The following is a 22958-nucleotide window of genomic DNA, read 5'->3' on the forward strand; positions in this document are numbered from 1 at the left end:
ACTCAAAACCAATAAGGAGCTAAATTCAGTGGAAAGTTTATTTGCAACAAACTAACCAGCTCTAACTGTAATTACATCTGATAAACCAGAAAGAAAGAAAATTGAATTGAGTTCCTAATCCCATGACAAAGTTCAATAGGGCAATAAATTTTTAAAACTAAGACCAATTGCAACAAATATGCCTATACTTTATTTAGATAAATAAACTATTTTCTCTGTATAAAAGTTGGAAAGGCTTAAGTTGACTAAAACATAAGCCACAGACATAGTGTATAAGAAAAGTGGTGTCAAAGAACAAAGTCCAGATGAAATTTTGAATCTCCTGCATAGAAAATCATCACTTTGCTGAGTCAGGAGAGAAACGAAGCAGACACAGCTACTTATTTCTACTAAGGGTTCTTTGCTTTTCAGCATGCTCCACAATTTTTTCTTCTACATAAAGTCCCTTTCGCTTTCTTACTGCATTCATGTACTTGCGGGCCTGGTTCTCTGAGTCTGCCTTTTCCCCAAAGTGCAAGTATTCTTCCTCAGTGGTTGGTACCCAGAATGGGTCACTCGAAATGATCTATAAAAAAAGGAAAAGAAAAAAACAAAAAAGGTAAAGTAGTATAAAGATTTATTAGTACATTTCTGGTAATCAATCTCTGAAGCAGAGAAATACGAAGGCAGAGTAGGTAAGAGTTTTCTGGAAAGGCTGGAGTTAGCTATTTGAGGAGAAAACAAGAGTTCAGATACACTATGTAACACTTGTGACAAGAAGCCCACAATAGCTTGCAACTCAGCTGCATTTATCTGCATACCAATTTTATTTTAAAGCAAATTTGTCAGTCAGCAAACAATGTCAAATAACATTCAGAAAATTCTCAGTTTTCAAGAAGGAATTCCTTATTTAGAATATTATCTCACTACGATTTTATTAGAACTTACAGGAACTGAAGGTTTCTGCTCATTTCTGTGCCCTATGCTCTTCAATCCGCCTGAGTTGGACAGATGGTTTAAAATCATTGTTTCTGGTGATAACAAATTTAGCAGAGCTGTTCTTGCAGTTTAATATCTTAAGGGCCCTCCTCCAGAAGAGATTTCAGAAGTAACATGATCAGAAAATAACTGGGAATGTCTTTGTCCCCAGTTTATCCTATATACCCCATACTTCTCAGACTACTACAGAGAATATTTCAAAGATGCAGTTACCTTACAAAGTCTTTAAAAAACTTCCCCATTTCATCTTGCACAGCAAAGCTACAACATTTTTAACTCCCCAAGAAAGTCTGAAGCGATATTTAGTCTTTACCTTTGGACTAGATTTCACACAAATTCCAGGCTTAATATTCAACTACCTAGCCAAAGATAACAATTCATTCCATTACTATTAGGGACCTACAGCACTTAAGAAGTTTTGGTTTCCCAAATAAATGTTTTAAGACCTAAAGAAAAAGTAGGACTTCCTCCACCAATTCTAAGCTCCTAAGAATCCACCTCAGTGGCACCAGAAATTATTCCCAAGTCATTAAGACTGACCATCAGGTCTTAAACTCGCATAATGTGTATGTGTAATCAAATCTGTGAAATGTTCCCTAGTGACCAACCAAAATTGCATAGGGTTATAGTCCTGAGATTTAACTTTCCTTCCCATTAGTGGACAATTAACTATAAAACAGAGTAAAAAAAAACAAACCTGTAGCATGGAGCTTGGTGAAAAATAACAAGATCACCTTCTAAGAATGCTAAAAAACCATGAGCAATTAGAAGGGATAAAATGGATCATATTATATTACTCCGGTTCTGTTGCAAATTTCAAGAAACTTATTTAAGCAATTGTAGATTTCCTCACAAAATGCGGTCACAGGTAATGTATTTATGCAAAAAGCCCAAAGGTAATATTGTATCAATTTCTTAAACAAAATCCACATGGAAAAAAGAGTGAAGTAGAAGTATTAGTTACTGTAAGAATCATGATAGTTATGACGATAATTGATGACATCACTCTATCATTTGTGAACTATGTAATATTAGCACAAACATTAGTAACTGACAAGAAGGGAACAAACTTCCCTCAATACCAAATTTTACCTCAGTGTTATGAACCTTTTCTACTGCTATAAATTGTTTCTCCTGACAAATACTTATACTGGCCACAAGGTATTTCAAACTAAGCAACATTTCTTAAAACTTAAGTTACACAAACTAATGAGAACAGGAATTAAAAAATGATGGCTTAAGAGAAACAATTTTTCTCATGAACATCAATGATCGTGAAGTCCTAATTTACTACCTCATCTTAAATAACACCTAACTCAATCAAACAAATTACACTTTATGGCGCATCAGGAAAATGACAACAGCAGGAGGTGGCTATTCTGTATTAGGTACCATCATAGGTTCAGTGCTGCAAAATAGTATGTAAACTCCCTAAACCAACAAAACTAATTTTCCTTTATTACAGTGAAGTACATGCATAATCCTGGCAACTGACAGTGACATCAAATCTCAATTATTTAGGTAGGAAATGAGTATGCGTAGCGTTGTCTGGCTGAAAACCAAAAGCAAGCAGAGCTCAGAAATAAACAGTATGAAACTTAGCTTTCCACATGTTTCTATATTACAGGACTGTCTAGCCATAGAAGAATCTGCCCAAGTCGTACCCATTCTGATCTCTTATACAGGCATTTATAAACAATACCTAGAAACTTAAAGATGACTCCTTGACAGTTTATATCAATAAAAAGAATGGTCCCAGCTTTTGGAGAGTCTGAAAGTTTTACCACTATTCACTAGAAATAAAGAAAAGGTGCAGTAAAGACTACTGTGTTTTTTCCAACTTTTGGGAAAAAAATTGCATGTTGATTTGATGAAGCTGTAGTGATGTTCATACTGAGCATCTTAATGATGTAGAAAGACCAGGGACTTCCCTGATCATGATGAGCTCAAAGATCTGAACAAACAAAATTTTCAAAGTCCAAGAACACACGAGTAAGAAAAGGTGATTCATGCTCCATGGATTTGCTCCAGACTGTACTGCTGAGGGAGAACACACAGCTACAAACTACAGTAACTTAAAAGACTGTTATTATCCCCTTTGATGAATTTTTTTCTTACATTAGCAAGAAATCTAACACCCAGAAGTCATGCCCAAAAAGAAACAGTGAAACAGTGGTTCTTGAAGAATGAATACAACAGGAGTCCAAAAGTATACAAAATTGAACTCAGAGGTCTAATCTACACGTAAATATTTAGCTACTGTAGTGATGGATGCTTAGAGAAAATACCCAGGTTTGATAGAGTGTTTCTTTCAATAATTTATGACAGATTTTTTCTACTAATGTTAACTGAAGTTTCGCACTTTTCCCACTGACAATAGTACTTTATGCCTCAACAGGGATGCCTAGCTCTCAGGAATAACAGGAGGCACAAGTGTGTGCACTATTGAGTACTTAACTAGTCAGCAAAAGGTAAACCTGCAGCATGGAGCTACAGAATCCTGAGTGAACCTTGTACTGCTACATGATGCAGAGCAGTGCTGTAAAGAGACAAATTAGGTTTCAAAAGCCAACTCAGGAGCTAGCTTTGCTTCTCAATCTCAAGCGCTACAGACTGCTTCTAGAGCAAGTATGGTGGCATCTGAAAATTTCTGTTTGAGGACCATGCCTGTCTGTATGGTGTAGATAGAGTGCAAAAGATGAGGTCAATTAGAACACACTATTTGTAATACCACATGGTAAGTAATGAGAAAGAGGAAGCCAGATCTACTGAGTCAGCTGCAACTTGGGGCACCAGCTGTTCATCTTTAAGAAGCCAGCAAAGAGCCTTCTTAACTTAGCCCTAATATAACTACACAGAGGTGTTAGTGACACAGTAATACAAAAAAAGTAGAAGTTTTGTTTTTACAAGTGAAGGTGAGGGCATGGACTAGACTACCTCTTGTATTCACACCACATTAATGAACCACAGCAAATACATATAGCAGGTGGCATCCATCATTCCCCGTACTCTGTTAATACAGTGCAAGCAAGCAAAAGGGAAAAAAAAAGGTTTCCGTGTAATGCTCCAAAAAGCATTGTCATCAATTTGCTTACAATAGCAGCTGTCAGAATGGTGGGTCTGAGTTTCCTGGAATCAGAGCTGAGGAGCTTTTTAGTCCTTGAGCTATTGTTTGTATTCATGGGAACTGGATAGGGATGACTCTGGAATCTGTGATAGAAATTGAGTTTTTGTCTGGATAAAGTCATAAATAATTAATTAGATTCTAAATGGACCAATCCTTCTGGAACATGATGTAGCCATTTAACAGAGGTAATTTGCTGTGGATCCTGGAAGATCCACAGGATCAAAGTAGAGAAGAAACCCACAAACATTATTTATTCCGTGATGCATGTCACTTTTAATTTAAAATTATTCAGATGTTTCCACATACTATTTTTTCAGAACAAAACTAAAACATACAGCCTAAGATTCATTTTAAAAACAGCAACGTGATGGTATCTTAGCAATGCTTTTCAGAAAGTTACACTCTTAAACAAAAACTTCAATCAAAACAAAACTGGAAAGTCAAAACAGCATGCCTTTCATAGCTGAAACATCAAGTAATTCGGATAACTTTCTGTCAAAGGTCTTCAGTCTGCCTTTCTCTCAGTCTGCCTGTGTGCTATGTGTGTCTGGGAACCGCTGAGCAGGGCATGACAAGAAAACTATCACAGCCAAACCATTTATACCTCAAGTATAAGAGACAAAAGATGTCAAGAGGAACCAATGTTGGGAGAAAAAACACTGTAAACCCAGTGATTTGATGATATTATCAGCACTAGGGGAAAGTATATTTTAAAATACCACCACACTGCATACAATTTGGTAACTAGGAAATTCAACATTTCTTCAGGAACTTTTGCTAGAACTTGGGAATTTTTCTTTTTAACAGCATAAACTAGCCACTGGCCTGGAGAAGAGAAAGCTGAGTGGAGACATCATAGCAGCCTTCCAGTTTATGAAGAGGGCCTATAGGGATGCTGGGGAGGGACTCTTCATCAGGGACTGAAGTGACAGTACAAGTGGTAACGGGTTAAAACTTAAACAGGGCAAGTTTAGATTGGATATAAGGAGGAAGCTCTTCACTGTTAGGGTGGTGAGGCACTGGAATGGGTTGCCCAGGGAAGCTGTGAATGCTCCATCCCTGGCAGTGTTCAAGGCCAGGCTGGACAGAGCCTTGGGTGGCATGGTTTAGTGTGAGGTGTCCCTGCCCATGGCAGGGCGGTTGGAACTAGATGATCTTGAGGTCCTTTCCAACCCTAACTATTCTATTATTCTATGCTTATTTATTATTCAACACCAGAATAACCTGATGGGGACAAAAGCAGCTTTAACAGTAAACAGCTCAGAACAAACACAGCTTACTGCTCCCTAGTTAACACAACCAAGTATTTCTACACCACATCTGCAAGGCTCTTCTGAAAAGAGTTTCTTTTAAAAGAAGTGAATTATAAACTAAGGTTTGTGTAGTGGATCACTAGACTAGCATTTACTCTATTAGAGAGCAAGTATTTTCTCTAAGTGCAGCCATATAAAATGCAATACAGTAAAATGAATTAGTGAACAGCAGCTGATACAGTTCTTAAATCTGTTATTGCAAATGCAATTCTTCAGTGATGGAAATGTTCCTAAATAATATTGTTTAACAGTACTCTCATTGATTTACTTTATAGAAGTCTTGGGTGATAATTTGCTTAAAGTATTGCTATAAGCAAATCACTAGAATTCCACTGCACTTAAAAGAAAAGAAAAAAGGAGTCAAACACATGCTGAAGAGTGTTGCATTGCTCACTGCAGAACTATGAGCCCACTCCAGGTATAAATAAAACACTGTTCATAATGAAGTCAGCTGGGAGTAGGTATTTCAAGGGAAGCGAACAGATTACTTCAAATACTGGAAGTGCAAGGATATTCTTTAGAAAAATAAATCATTCTGAAGCAAGATGTTTCATTAAGTATCACAACTGTTCAAACCAACACACCCAAACAATGAAGTCTCATAGGACTTGTTTAGTAACAGCATGCAGAGTAGCACAGGCAAAACAGCTGTCATTTTCTTTTAGCCTAACAACCTACACATTAATTATTCAAACAGTAAGTGCCTGTATCTTTATCAGAGACAAAATCTGAATACCTGTAAGAATCCATAAAAACACAAATACTGTGAGCGTACTATGTTAATACTGGAAGACAACAGAGCATGTACTAAATTCTGCAAATGATTATGTAAGCTAATCAAACTTTCCAGTAAGATTTGAGTTAGAACAAACCACTTCCAATACAAGAGGACTCAGAATTTTAAGCCTTAATTTGAGGATGATTTATTATTTGCATTTCAGTGGCACCCAGATGGCTCCAATAGTGATCTGGGTCCCATTGTCTAGTGTATTTCACAAAATGATAGTACGAAACAGTTTCTGCCTAAGGCAGCCTAATTATGCAAAACAAGGTTGAGAGAACCATCAAAAGCAAACAGAAGGGATCTGCCTAGTTCATCCAAAAGGGCAGGCAGATCTAGGAATACAGACATGTTTCTCGTAGCAGTTCCCCTACTGGTCCTTACTGCCTGGTGAGGACAGAAAATTTCTTTCTAGCCAGATACTATCAGTGTAGAAAATGCTTTAGTTGGACCATGAACAGAAAGAGCAGTCTTACACTGTCCAATGAAGATTTTAAGTCCAGAAAGCAACATTATGGCCTTTGTGAACTGCTTTGTAAGAAATCCCATGTACCACTAAAATTCAGTGTGACTGAATACCACAAGGAGCCCTTAGCAAGACAGGAAAAACATTACGCCAGAAGCTGTTTGAAAAAAAGAGGTAATTCAAAAGAACTATTATGCACAGTTTCAAAGCTGATACAGGCTTCAGTATATCAGAATCCTTTCTACCTTAGAAAAATTGATGCTAGAATGACATTCAGAGTTCAAATGGTGTTCATCACTTAGTAATGACATAAGCTACACAACTAAAAGGGTACAGCCGATACACACGTTTTCCAAGTCTGAAGCAGCCCTATGAAATGGAAATTACCTCTACCTTTCAGACAAAATGACAGAACTTTGCAGAGGTTTAGGTGAAATGTGACCTTGAAAAACTGTTACCTGCCGGGTTTTCAGTAATATGCTTGGTAATGCTGTAAAAGTGCTTCTGCACTAAGCATGTACAAGGCCGTTTGGATATTGGCAGTGTGCTTCCTGAACAGAGGACACTTGGCAGGGTACCCAGTAGGACTGAGGTGAGATGAACTGAGTGGGCTTTAGACAGTGTCTCACACATTTTTGGGATGTGGAGTAGCGGCAGGGAGGAGACAACCTCATAAGCGGATAGAGCATGATTTCTTGACTATACTCCTCCTGTGACCTCAGAAAGACTCATTATTTCACTAAGTAAGTCCTTCCTTGAGTATCATACACAGTGTAATGCAGACGTACCCATGTGACTGGCTAATTCCTATGTTTAACCCAAGCAGCTACAGAGTCAAGAAAGAACTGGCAGCATTGCAGCACACTACTGCCCAACACATACCGTGCTAATGCCTGTATGCACAGGCAGTTTTTCAAATCATTCTTTACTTCCATGTGAAAGAAAATATAGACTCTAGAGCAGTGTTGCAAGATGACATTTGGCAACTTCAATAGCCATCTCCACATGAACAATTGCTTCCCATCAACCCCAGTAAAACGGCATGATGCCAGTGTATGACAAGGAGCTGCCATAACTTTAAATGTGGAGCTGGCTGAATGCCATTTTTGAAGTGATTTCTGTACCACAGCATTGAAATACAATATTCAATTGAAGAACAGGTAAACCGTTGTTTCTAATTTTGCTATTCTGCTTTCAGAGCAGCCAGGATCTCAGCCTGCCCGTGGAAGAAACCACAACTTAAAATCTCGAGGAAAGATTCAACAAGTTTGTCTGTCATGTTGTTGTTTAACCAACTGTAGGGTCTTACTGGTTTTATTCAGTGAAAACCCTTTCATAATAGGTATGTTATTATTCCTTTGTAGGCCTTTACAAGCCCCAAATGCTTCCCATTCAGAAAGGGAGAGAATATTCTCTGCAGATTCAGCATCTCCATTTTGCCGTAGCCATTCCATTACAGTGGAAAGCAGATACCACTTCCTTTCCTGCTTAGGAGTACTAATTGACTGTGGGAAGCACTGCACACCTGAAACACTTCCACAAAACATCATCCTGGGGGTGAGGATTAAGCAGCAGAGGGTGGGAGAAGAAATATCTGCATTAGCTAAAGAATTTTACTGAAGAACCTACACATATATGTTCTCGAAATAAAACGAGTTACAGTTATTTTGTTAAAACACAAATACTTTGTGTACCAGATTGCCTGTTTTATAAATAGCTAATCTCAATGCCACATCCTGAAAGCAAAAATAACCAACTAAATTTCAGCCTCCCTTTTTACCAATTGTTTGACTACACTGCAGGCAAACGTTGGCTCCACAGAATGCTGCCACTGCGCATCACTACAGATCAACTCATCAAATAAACACCATGTATCTCCTTCTAAAGATAAAGGGGATATAGAATAAATTTCAGTCAAACATTAGATGTTTAACCTACAGAGATATATTAGGACTGTAGATTCCCTACAGGGAAAATGAGCATCCAAAAGCATTTTATAGTTCAGAGATCCCATATATATGGGGACAGCCAAGGCCTTAAAATGCCCGAAATCAGATATGAGAACTCTTCTTCCAATAAATATTTTAATATTGAACTTTTACACATTTAGTTATAAACTCATACAAATTTATTTTGGCTCAAGAGCATCATCCTTGTTAGTGTCCCAATCAACAGATGAGCTTTAGCCTTGACTTCAGTCTGTAGCTAAAAACAGGAAGAAAGAAAAGGAGACATGTGGCTCTACTGTTGCATTTTTTCCTATTACTTAAGAAACACCTATTAAGAGGGAAAATTAAAGCCACACCACTACCACTTTTATTTACTACTTTAATTAGCTTCAGATGTCCTGGCCAATACAAATAGCTTTTCATATTTGAAAGGTTCAAGGTTACTGCCAGAATTCATTTACATGCTTAAACTGTCACTGGCACAACAATGTATATGAATTTACAGTTCAAACCTAGTACAGATTCACAGATTCTCAGAGTCTCTCCCACCACCTTAGTCTGCTTGCTCTTTAATGCAAGCTTAACAATCTCACCCTAGATTAGAGGGTAATAGAGGCAACTCCTCTATTAAGCTCTCATCTTCTGAGTTGTAAAATTACTTACAATTCAAACAGAATGGATTAAAATTCAGAATATAAAACTTCCAGATTCAGAATGCCTCACCACTTACTACATTCTCTTACCATAAGCCCATCTCTTACCATCTCTTGCCTCCAGAGCCTTAAGGCACATACTAGGCACTACTCTGCATGGAAGGCTTACGGAAGAACAATTCAGATTAAGCATGTGTTTATAGTTCAACCATGCTCCACCAAGAATACACCTGTGTCTAACAGTCAGTCATTATGCAATTTAAAAGATATGAGTTAACAAGAATACTACACATTTCACAACTTCAGAACTAGTAGATGTCTTTAACAATTTCTGCACTTGCTGAAAATTCAACCAGCATCTGAACAGAGCCACATACATGCATTTGTTTTTACTAGAACACCTTTCCCAAGTGGCATTAGAGCTCCATTACTCTGAGCATTCTGCAATCGCAAACATCTTCTTGTTCAAATAACCTTACGATTAAGATAAAATGACATGACTGAGTGAAAGATGTAACTGCAAAGAATCAAGGGAGAACAAAGGGAACAGGCTCAGCCAAAAACACACACTAATTGAAAACACATTATTAATTCAAGGATTTAAAAAAAAAAAAACCCAAACCAAAAAACCTCAACCCAAACCAAGAAGTTTAATCATGATCCCCAAGTTATACATTTTAAACTAAGAATTCAGAAGAAAGTTTATACTGAAATCTAAGAAAATATGGCCAAGTAAACACAATACACTTAACATTTGCTCTGGGATATCATAAGGGAAAACACTTGGCTAACTTTTAAAACTAATTTGTTTAAACTCGGACCAAACTAAAAGCTCCCATTAATGTTCTTCTGGTGCTGTCCTCTACAGGCAGGAATAAATTGTATAAGCATGACAGAAAAAAATCAATAAAAAAGGAGTATCTAACAAGACAGACCTCAATATGTGCATTGCTCCATCCCCTGGGGCTGGAGGAATCTGAACTATACAAAATACATTCATTAACTGAAGAAAAAAAAAATGGTAATTTCATTTCCAGAGAGACCAAAATTACGTCATTTAAATGTAGGCTCTGCCACTGACCTGCCTGTGCTTATAGTCTAGAAATTACATTAATGAAATATAAGAATAATAAAATAAATGGATTCAAATCTCACTTCTTTAAACATACTTTATGCATGTGATTTCCATGAGATTGTGTTCAAGTTTAAAAAATACCAAATGTGTCTGTTTCACTATCTGTAAAATGGCAATAACAATATATCAGAAGGAATCTGTGCAGAGAAATACAAGTCCCAGGTACTCAGTTAATGTGCTGAGCACACTGAGAAAACACCACTAACAAAGAATCAATTCAGAATGTCATGGGAAGGGTGTGGATAGTGTGAAGTTAAAGCAGCAACCATACACTTGGTAATGTAGGAAATGGGAAACAAAACCAAGTAGCTACCACATTCCCTCTCCATTTCTAGCAGTAAGGACAAAAGAGTACAGTATTACACAGAGTTCACATCACATTGCCTTACACAATGATACATTAAATAACTGGATTCAAAGAAAATGCTGATGTTTGTCATGTATATATTTGTAAGGATTCATCAGTAGTGTAGCTATGTCAAAATCGTGCCTACTACCTGATGAAACCTGACAGCATTTTTATTTATTTGTGGGTCTTGTTTTCAGCAGAATGCAGAGAGAAAAAAAAAAACCAAAAAAACAGAAAAGCTCTACAGATTACTCATGTGACTTGAGACACAAAACCTTTTTTTTCCTGGCTTCTCTGTCATACCACCACTAGATATTCTGAAAACTGTATTTATTTAGCAATTCTGCTGATGATGTGAGAGTAGCATGCCCTCCCTCTGCCATCACTGCACAGAGCCAACATTGCTAGTAGCTTACTAAAAGGCTTATTTTGTCACAAAAATATGTGAGCATGAGTTTCAATGTGACAAAAAACAACCAACCCTCCCCACTGACAGATTTGTCAGGTGGAAAGGTGACTGGCTTACACTGTAATTTTTCCTACTACCACTGAATTTTAACATACTAGCTGTAATTATAATCTCTGCAGAGGGTCAGTTTTAGAAAACATTGCCAGTTGTTCAAATCTTCCTCTCCTATACATACGTGTAATTAAGTGTGAACATTTTCCTATGTGAAAATCATCACATCTGATAGAATGAACACTCACACCAATGTCTGGGGATAATAGAGAAGGTCAGGATTATGGTTTTTGGTTAGTATTGGAGCACAGTAGCCACAAATCCTAAAGAAACTGGCACAAAACAATGATTAGCTGGAATTAACACCTTTCTGACTGACACTCCTTTAGGGGCACTGATTTCAGAGGCCATTCAGACAAAAGACCAGTTAAGCCACAAAACCTCACCAGCTGCACTTCAGATAACAACAACTAAAACTTATCAGGCTACTGAATGTAATCCTGCTAACAGTCTTCGATATCTAACCTGTTAGTGGCTTACACCTAGACCACTACACTAAAAAAGATGTTGCTTTATCTACTTTTTGTGCATACATCATCTATAGAGGGTTGCCCTTTCTTTTGCTTTTCATTCAGTGTAGCTCTGTTTTTCCCTTCAGTTGTTCTCTGTGAAGACTTAGTTACAAGAAGATCACATGAATCAGTACTGAGGGAGGAAAGGTAAACCCTGCTCCACAACATTTCCTACCATTATTTTCTAACACCAGTAAGGCACCACTGCCAAGGAAGCCATAATGTACTTTTCCAAGTCTACTTTTTCAAGGATTCCCAACTCTTTTGACTGCACATTACTCTGTTGGTTTGCAGAGATCCTCCTTTTCCACTAGCATCTATATAAAACTCCAGAGGCACTCACAACAATTGCTAACAATTCAGATTATTACGGATTATCATAGAAATACAGAGCTAGTGAAGTATTTAACAGATACTACCTATTAGGACAACTTAGCTACAGGAAATGAAGAATAATCCACACCATGTGAAAAAACAGTGCATATTTTGGAGAGAAACAGTGGTAAACTGACCACAGCTGGCAACAACAGAGTGTTAGTGGCTTAAAAAATTTGTAGCTGTTACTACTCAAAAACTTCATGTTTGAAGTCACAAAATGAATCAGAAGATGAAACAAAAATCAAAGACTCTGTAATCCATTTACAAAAGTTTTGATGGTCCTAACATCAAATAAAGGGATACCTGACTAAAAGCCACAACTAACCAAAAAAACTAGCAAACAAAAACCCCACCCCACAACAAAACAGAAAACCTGAGACTTCTTTAAAAGAATTCATGTGGAACACTTACACCCACTGACTGTCCTTGAATCTATTTTTAGCTCCTTCACTGAAGTATTCCAAGAAGCCCTACATTGCAGGGTTTTTGTCTTGAACAAGGAACTCTGATTTACAGCTTTTATATTTCTCCTTGAAGATCTACTATCCACATCATAGGAACAAAATACAGTGCACTCTCACGTTATGACACTCCTTATCAGATTTCCCACTTGCATATTTCCTTTATGCTTTCACCTTTTCGTTTCTTTAAGAGACAAAGATGACCAAATAGAATGATTTTGAGGACACCTCTACTTACTATCACCAGACTTGATTTTGAAAGAATGAAATCTATTCCCTTTGCCTGTAAGTATGAAAATATATCCTGACTTGGAAATACAATGACAAAAAATACCTAAGTGTCTGCTAACCCCTAATGCTAATCATAGGCATTAGATTTGTTGTTACATTTTCTATTATTGTTAGGCTGCGGTTGTTTTGTGGATGTTTCTTTATTCCCACTCTCCAAACAAGTTTACCAGAGAAGTCATAAAAAAGGCACATAAAATTCAGGAAAACACACTTATGAAGAATCAGTTTCATTTGTGAAGAACATACTTTCTATTGAAATAAAAAAGCATCTCATCTAATCAAAATATAAATACATTTCTCAACAGAATATCTATAAAAAGAAGACTAATATAAAGCTAATTTTTTCCTCTTCATTTCCAAAAGGAATTAACTGAATGTCTTGACCAAAATTTAACCTTTTCCGCTTATTATTCCAGCCTGCCACATCTACAGGAAATAGATCACCAAAACAGATGGAGTGAATAGATATTTTTACCTCCCAGTGGCTGAACACCAGCTGCGGACTGGCCAGGCCACTAGTTCTCTTCCTGATTTCATCAGCAAAACCAAAGCTTTCTGCTACTGGCAGGACTGCCTTTATAATAAACACATCCGTCCCCTCTTTCATCTCCTCTTGTAACACTCTGCCTTCTCTTTTGGACAGGACAGCATACACACGACCTGCAAAGACATAATTTTAATGACTTTACCAATATATTAATATTCTGCATCATGAAGAGAAATAAATATTTATCCAGGGAAGTTCAGCGTTAAGTAAAATACGTAATTTCTTTGGCTAAAATTCTGCCCTTGTAAGTGGATCAATTAGGTATACCCATTAAATTCAAACAAACAACATATTCTGCCAGTACAACGTGCAGAACCATGAGTAACACTTGATAAATTATTACTGTATGGATCTAGATAATGCTTGCAGTAGGTGCATTTTATATAATCACATGGCTATGTTGTTAAAAGGCTTGCCAGACGATGTGCCTAACTTACTTCACTTCTTATAAACAAATATTTGAGAAATATTACTAAGAAATATTACCATGTTTCAGGAATCATATCTTTGCTACCTTCAGAAGTTTGCTTGGATCAACATATCCCTAAGTGGTTCTTGTCTCAGATAGTAATAATAATAGCAGTGCTATTCTAATCACAGAAAACTAGTTTATCTGAAATACTACATGTTTATGTTTAATGTGTTGCTAGGTTTTTAATTAATTCAATCTTAAGTTAGCCATGGATAATTATTTTTCTTTTCCAAATTAACATTAAATCCATTGAAATACAGTGTATATATCATGAAAGTAGCTGTGAAAATGTCTGTGTTTGACTTTACAGTAGGCATTGAGTTATTTTTTAAAATGTTTCTACAAACTTATGGGCTATTTTACAGATAAATACTAAGAAACACTTTTGTGTTAAGATAACAAAACCACAAGAAAACCTATGCAGTGGAAAAAATGTTTTAGGAATGCCTTCATTTACTAATGTGAATAGTTAGTAAGTGTCATATGCACAAATTAAAAGTACCTTAATGAAGAACAAATTTGTATTAATTTCTGAGAGGTTCAAGTATTTTATATATATTGCACTGAAAAATCATGAATGCTGCTACCTTTTATACAGCTGGACAAATCTGGCTCTTACTGGAAGTAAGGAGAAATTTATATTCTAATATTTGCCATCATTTTGACTTGACAGAAAGATACCATTAAATACTATAGCCACATACATTGATCTGCATACATACTGCAAGTCTTTTGTGGGATACTAGAGGAAATGTTGGAGTGGGTTTATTTGCCTTTACCTTTTAAATATAGAACCTGGTCCTTGTTCAGGAAATTCAGCACAGGCACACAGGTAGTGCAGTTAAATCTTCCTGTCAGATGCAGGTAATAAAGCATCAGCTCATCACCAATTGCTTCCGAGTTTACAGTTCTCTAAGAAAATGTGGGTTGAAGTGTTCTTTCTGTCACCACTGATAATTTTATCTGCTCATGCCCTTAATGGGACTTCCTCACTGTTCATTGACTTTCACCTTTACTATGCATAATAGTCTTCCTACTGCTCATGAGTAAATTGAGGAAATACTTAACATTATATATTTAAAAATCACAAAAAGATTAAGCCATTCTGAAGATAAGTCACTGAGTTTGCCATGCACATGCATCCTTTGTTAACATAAACTAAGCAATTTCAAGTCTATGGAAATTTCACTAAGTCCAGAAAATTTTCGCATATAAAAAAGTCGTATCTCAGCAGAGCTCACAATTCAGTAACTGCTTAAAAAAGCCAGATTAAACATACACACTGTAAAAGAGCATCACGTCATGGTCACTGTACATATACTGTGTATGCATACATTAAGGCCACTTGTTAAAGCAAGTAAGTTCAAAACCACTAATGTCATAATTCAAACAATTTTACTAATTATTTTCAGTAGGATGTAGAAAACTTTGCATACATACTAACGAGATAAGTAAGGTAACATTTATCACAAAGCACTTTAGATGAACATATTCTAGCCATAATTCACTGAAGATTATTCTTTGAAAACATAAAAGCCAGAAGAGAATTTATAGCTTACTAAATGATTTCTAGCTACATATATTTCATCCAAGTAGTCTGGACTACTGCCGCAATTAATGCTATCACAAAGAAGCTACATAAGGTGTTTAATTTTACCATTATGGGCAGACTGCAGTATGCTGAAGACATACTGGCTCTATCTCTACTTAGCTGAATGGCATCAATCAGCAAGAAATACTGTAAGATCTTCCTATTCAAAACAATTGAAAGTTATTTTGAAAATAAGCTACTACTTCAAAAACAGTGTCTAAGTGCTGCAACGTGCAGAGTAAGTCCTATGCATAACAGACTCACTTTAAATATGTATTAAGTCCAACTCCTTAAAGTATTAGGTAAGTCCTGTTCACAATTCACAGAAGGATACTTCAGTCAAGTGAAAATGCTAACCAATTTCTGTCTTCCCTGCACTCTAAAAAAAAAATTAAGCTTCATACAGGAAAGAAATACTGTGGAAGGACAACAGGATCACCATCTGCAAGAGCCTAGGGGTCACCGTAAACTTAGAAAAAAGGGAAGGAGGAGCTGCTATTCTGTTTTGAAATCTGCAAGTTTTCATTCACACTAATGATAAACCCCTAAATTGATGTGAATTGCTCCCTAAAATACTGTGATCTAAAATCTTAATAACTTTATTTAAAGAAATTTAAAGACATGAGAATTGCTATCAAAATCCAAAAGCAAAAGCTACAAGAGAGTCTGGTCAAGTCCTTTCCCTAAGTTTTGCTGATACCAGCAAAATGAAAAGAGTCTAGTTTTCAGTCTCTACAACACAAAAGAGAAGAAAACCCTGAAAGGAAGCAATACCAAAGGCGAAAGCTAATAATAATTAACACGTGACACTAGTTGAGAATATTATTCACCTTTCAGGAGTTTACACAGAACTTCCATAAAGCAGGAGTGTGCAAAAATTATTTGGGTTTTTTTTTTCTTTTTTTAATGAACTAACTGTAGAAATGAGATGCTCAAAGTACAAACTACTGGGAAACATAAAGTGTATGTAAGACCCAAGTCTAAACCCAGTATCAATTAACTGAACACATACACACTTCAACCCATTTCTGCATTCCTCTTTCCACACTCCTCAGCTCCAGTGAGTTTATTTTAATTGTCAGAAAAGTCTGATGGAAAGAGCTTTATATACTGAGACAACAAACATAAAAGAACTAGCTTTCTCAGAAGCTAGCATCTTAGAAACAAGCAGATTAATATGAAGATAAATTAAACTCAACTGGGTATCAATGTATGGAAGAGCAATAGGAAGAATAAAGTAAAAAAAGCCAGTGGTGTATCACACGTCCACTCTCAAGTCTTAATGGTTAGTATCCATACTCTTTGCTTCCCCGAGTAAGGATGCAATTTATTACCTTAAACTTCCATAATAAAAATTAAACCCATGAATTTGTAATGACCGAAGTGCATGTCCGTAGTTATTAACACACAACTCACATTCATTAGACTGGACTAATTTGGTTGCATGTCTAAGCCCTAAATTATACTCATTTAATACATATATATATATATATATATATGCACATTAGGAAGCCATGTTTTCCATTTGGTTTGATGGCACAATTGATAAGCCGATGCATATTAATTACATCACTATAAACAATCATGATTTTTCAGGACTAGGCATTTTCAGAACCAGCTTATACAGTGTTTTTGTGGTTTAAAAATGGATATATTGCTTATATATAGATTCAGAAGTGCTGTGCTAATGTGCTCCTGGAACAGTGATGTGCAATGTTACAAAGCATAATTTTGATATGCATTCTTAATTGTTAAAAAGTAATTAAGGACAATTTAAAATGCAGGAGTTCTACATCACATTAAGTTCTAGCTTAAGGTAATATGCTAATAAGCTTACCACAGGACACCTTTTGCCAGGCCTATTAAAGAGAATCACCAGAACAGAACAGGATCATGCATCTGTACAAAACAATTGCTCATTCAAATGGCATATCTTTTCACTACATGCAATAGTAAATTTTGCTTTTTGAACAAATTTGTTTTGTGTAACTGCCATCATTATGCTTCTGTGCACAACAGCAGGGATTTTTATAACAAATAACAATTCTTTAATTATTCTATGTGGGATATACTATTATTTCTACCATGATTATTATAGTTAAAGTAAATTAGCTGATAGCTTAAATGCAATGGAAGCTAGCTTTAAAGAGTATCTTGGTGCACTGGATCAGATTCCACATGCAAGCAGCTCCCGTGGAAAACTCCAAGAACAAATGTTAGGGTAAGTTGAGTGGCACTCTAAGTAGGTCATTAAAACAAGTTTAAGTAGGAGTAAGTGGTAAAGTAATACAAGTGACACAAATTTGCATGCGCTGGGTTTGCAAAGTGAGCAACTTGCATACCAGAAGGATACAGATGCTACCAAAAAAAGAAAATTACCAATGGGACTGTAACAGCGAGATCCTCTCTTCTTCCTGATTTTATTTATATATTGATTATATTAACATAAACCATCCTGAAATGGCATTTACTAAGATTCTGCACTTATTTTACTAGCAGGGTAGATTTCCTCATCTATTCATGGAACTAATGCTTAATTCTGAGACACAACATTAATATTCATGTTTACTGAATTTGGTATTACAAAAACTTCATAAAAAGCCAACATTTTGTATCTTGCACTTCCAAAGAAGGGTAGCATTGCTATTTATGTGTATGCTTCAGATATAAACTAAAAGAATTATAATTTTCATTCAGAATAGCATGAATACTACAAGCACTACACTACTACTGGAGAACTATAAAAATGCTGACAAAACTTGTAACCAAGTTACACTTTCTGATTTCATCTAATAATAAAAACTCACCTTGGAACTAAGAAAGCAAATTCTTGACAAAAGTTTATTTTGTTTGTCTTACCTAAAACTTCTGCAGTAGCCATAATTTCACATGTGTACATTGCTGCCATAAGCCTCTGGGGTTTTGCTTGCAAAGCATAGCGACAGGCTTCCTTCATGGTGGCAATCAGTTGTCCAGAGAAGGGACCATAACAATCTGAAAGTAAAGCTTCTCCCTTGTGCTTACTAATTTTCTCAGGGGATTCTGTAACACTTTGACTGCTGTCCTGGTGTTCACTCACACTGCAAACTTCATCAGTGCAACTGCTTGTTAGAGTTGTATCTTCATTTTGGTTATGTTCTATGGCATCACATTCCTCTGAATCCTGACTGTTAGTTGACAGAATCTCTCCAGCTTTATTTATTTCCCATTTTTCCACTGCAAAACACACACCCATGAGGGGCTCTTCACACATGGGACCTGAAAGCGTAGCCAGCTGAAATCCACTTACTATGCTGTTATCAAAGTCTCTGTATTTACTAACTTCTTTCACAGCATTCCCAAGGCACTGCCACACAGACCTTTTATAGCCCTCAAAATTATATAACAAAATATTAGGCCCACACTTGCGTGGTCCAAACGACCATATCTGATCAACAGCATTTCTCCACTTTCTTCCCTGCAGATGTTGCTCCAACTTCTGTTTGAATTCCTTGATTCTATCTGTAGTCTTCTGATTTATCTCATGGGTTTTTTTATCTTCATTCAGAGATGTATTGAGTTGTTCCATAGTTCGAATTAAGTCGCTATTTTCTTCAAGAAGTCGAGTTACCTCCTCAGGAAGTGGCATTGCTCTTACGCTGAGAGTAGCTTGTTTATTCGGAGTAGATATTGTAACAAGCCCATCTGAATCAACCTGAATTCCTTCAGGAAGTTTATTTTGGTCCTCTTTTGTCTGGTGTATAACAGCAACTTTCTGCTGTTTTCCTATTTCTTCATTCACCATGTCAACTTTAGGAGGTCTCGTTATTGTCTCTCGGAATGGTATAATAGGCGCTGATACACTAATCTGTACCTTTGCAAACCTATAAAATAAAGTTTAAAAATTAGTTTAAAGCTTTAAAAATACTTTTAAATTTAGGGGTAGGAGGTAGAGCAATGGTCTTCACACAGAACAGATGCTCATGAATAAATTGATTGCAACACAAATCACTAGTAATGCATTTCAAACTCAAACTCTGAAAAACTTTTATGTACTTCAAGAAGGAAGTGTTGCCTCTTATGTCTTCATAAAGATTTGGAAAGGAACTGAGAAAATGAAAGAAAGAACACGGCTGTGCCTCCATGTAAATCACTGATTCACATACATCTTGGTAACTATGTGCTGGTGTTCTCTCCCCTCAAACGAGATAGAGTAAAACTAGATTTAAAAAAAGAAAATAAGGATGATCAAAGGTATGATAGTCCAAGCAGCCTTCAGATATTTCAAAGATGCAACAGAGGTCTAAAAATCATGAAGGGCATGGGGAAGGCTGATGAAGATTAACCGACAACCAAACCACAACAGGCCTTGAACTGAAAACAATTAAGGCCCAGAAAGGATTATGCTTACTCTTTTTTTTACTCTTCCCCAGACATGTGTTCTAGGCCACACTGCTGCGGACATGGTACTGAGCACGATGGACACTTGGTTTGAACGAATACATATGTTCTTACACTGAGATCTTAGAATCATAGCACAGTTAGGGTTGGAAAGGACCTTAAGATCGTCTAGTTCCAACCCATTGCCATGCGTTTTGCGGGGACACTACACACTAAACCATGTCACCCTTTGAGATGCTCTCAAAAGATGAAGCACTAGGTACACTGAATAGGCTTTTGTAAAGTGTGGAGCTCCATAACCTTGTGGGTTCAGATCAAGAACAGCTAGGAGCGCTTGGAGAGCTGCTATTTCCATTTTCTCCACACTCCTGGCACAGCAGATTCAAATCTGTGCAGGAAACTAGCACTGCAGCACAGAAGCAGGGGTAGTGTTAATGTAGGGTAAAAAAAAGCACCTCACAAATTCAGTGTGATCAGCTAGTAGAAGTCTTAAGCACTATTCTCCCTGAAAACCTATAGGATCATTCATAATTGTGATCTTGTATCAAATTTAAATATACAAGGCACTATTCCGAAGGTAAAGTCACTGATTACCTACATTTGAATGCCTTTATGTGGGCCTGAGAAAGGGAACAAATTTCAAGTGAAATAGTTAACTCTTGAGCATCACCAGGTAGGGTAACTTTGGTTACAGAATTATGCCATCATTTCATGTATAGACCTGTCAAGTAGCAGTCTTTTCTCTGCTATAAAGCAGAACACAGTCCCCCTCCCTTATACACCCCAAGTAGTGTTATTTTGTACAGTTACATTAATGAAAATTAAGTAGTGCTTTTTTTATGAAGTTACTTGAGTACAGCTTTATACAAAATTAAAATATAAAAGCAACTATGTGAGATAATTAAAATAAATTGACCATTAACTACAGAAAAAAATTAAACTATCAATTTGGTATCAGAAAACCCTATTATTTCAGGTCATTAAATGCTTTCAGTTTGTTAGAAGAGTTTATATTGGAAGACTCTCAAAGAGAATAGAATTTCCAAGTAAAAGACAACAAACATTTTTAATACTGTGGATGAATCTTACTTTTGTACTGATGAAGAAGAGGTAATTTCAATCTGCCTTTAAAGGACCACAGAAAGCACAAAATAAAATGGGGTACAAGGCAATAGGTGAAGATCTTTGTTATGTTCCAAGCCAAAAAAAAGGAAAAAAAAAAAATCATACCGAGGCAGTTCAGTCTGTTTAACTAAAACTAATTTACAGTCTGCTTTGCAAGAGTGCTAGCAATTTTTAGAGGAATCATTTTGGGTCAAGAGTTTAAAGATACAACCTAAGAAGCTTTGTTTTTTAAACTAAGCTGGGAAATACGCTACACAGTGAAGAAAACCTGTGTGGGAGATAAAAACATTTAGGAAAAAACAAGTACAGCAGACCACAATAAGAACATGACAGAAGTTTCAGCAATATTGTAGTACTGGTAGTTATAACAGTGATAAAATCTGATTATTAAGGAACTGATGCATTGTTTGCAGCAATGCTATTAACCAACAGCATTTTTTTTCACATTAGCTCATATTTATTATTATTTGCCTTGAAGTGATTACTCTGCAGGAAAACCTTCTGAAATACCACTCTAAAAGGTATTTCACAAGATGAGGAAAATTAATTACTAGTGATTAAAGTGCTCTAAAAGCTTCACATCTTTGAGTATGCCAATGTGTTATTTTACCACCCAGCTAGGAAGTGCAGATTTGTTATAAACATAGCTATATTTATTCATAAAGGATCACCTGTTTTATCTTCAAGTATAATTCCATGACTTCAAAATATCCTGTATGGTATTTTATCTGTTTACTGTAATCACAGGAGCTGAAAATTGCCAATGGCACCATGGTAAAGCCCTGGTTTTTTTAGCACTGTGAAATGGATGTTTATTAAGTGCGCATTTATCAGCATCTTGTTCGAATACATTCTGGATTTAATTCAGCTGAAGATACTGAAATGCTGAAAACTTGCCATCAGATTTTGGAAAATAGCCTGTATTTTTCAGCTCAGCTGAAGGGGGAAAAAATGGTCTCATAGCAGAATCTCCCAGGAAACACCTTGTTTGGAAATGAAACATTCCTACCACTGGTACAATAATAATCTTGTGTCTTCAAAGATTTGTAACAGCTTTTTCTAGCTATTTTATCCATAAAAATTATAAGCTACTGCTCATTATCTCACTGCTACAATTACAACCTGTGGTATAGCAAGCTAGCAGCAGATCAACGGACAGTGGATTTTGTTTTATTGTTTGCATATGAAGGTATAAAAAATAATGTTTGATACTGTCAGCTGAATTACACTCAGGTTTTAAAACACATGGAGAAACCAAGACCATCATTGGAATGACCTGTTTCTAACACCCAGATGTTATTTACCTCTATTCATACAACATTCCTGATAATGAATGTTTGTATAGAACTATTTTATTATACAAATAAAGTTAGTTTCCAGACAAGGGTAAGTCACTGATCCTTGTAAAAGAGATGCAGTTAGATTTTCATGATGCTATAGTTTACATTCAAAATCAAAACTAACAAAAATTATATTCCAGTATGCATGACTTAAAGGATGAATTACACGATTGAATGGACATCTGTGAGGCTACTACAATGCATTTAGGAACACTTATACTTCAGCTCTATCTCATTCTGAAGCTAAAACATCTTGCTGTAATCAGTTTTAGAATAGCCACTACTCAGCATCAAGCCTCAGTTCTAATTGGCAGTACCTACAGCTGAATAGCTGCTTACAATAACACAACTACCACCACCTGAAATTATAGGTACTGATACCTAGGAAAAGGAACTCATCAGCTTTAATCTATGTAATTTGAGCCTAAGGAAACAAATGTCTTTGCACTGGGGACTGCACAGACCTAGGAGCTCTAAAGGAACTTATTTGAAACATAGTATCAATAAGTAATACTGTGTTTTTAAAAGTGGTAAGAATGTGTTGCACTAGGTTGTAATGAGGATAACTGTTAAAACATACACCAAATTTT

At 36.2% G+C, this 22958-nt stretch overlaps 1 protein-coding gene across 1 annotated transcript in view; it reads right to left on the reverse strand.

The window, feature by feature from the left end:
* Positions 1–339: 339 nt before the first annotated feature.
* The window catches only part of EFL1 (elongation factor like GTPase 1), a 76814-nt gene continuing 54195 nt past the window's right edge, over positions 340–22958 (reverse strand). The window contains exons 18-20 of the mRNA XM_065688219.1: positions 18383–19386; positions 13389–13573; positions 340–565 (exon numbers count right to left, since the gene is read on the reverse strand). Of these exons, the coding sequence (XP_065544291.1) occupies positions 377–565; positions 13389–13573; positions 18383–19386 (1378 nt within the window). The 3' untranslated portion in view covers positions 340–376. The remainder of the gene's footprint in view (positions 566–13388; positions 13574–18382; positions 19387–22958) is intronic.

The sequence above is a fragment of the Lathamus discolor genome, chromosome 8 (genome assembly GCF_037157495.1).
Source record: "Lathamus discolor isolate bLatDis1 chromosome 8, bLatDis1.hap1, whole genome shotgun sequence".
NCBI lineage: Eukaryota > Metazoa > Chordata > Aves > Psittaciformes > Psittacidae > Lathamus > Lathamus discolor.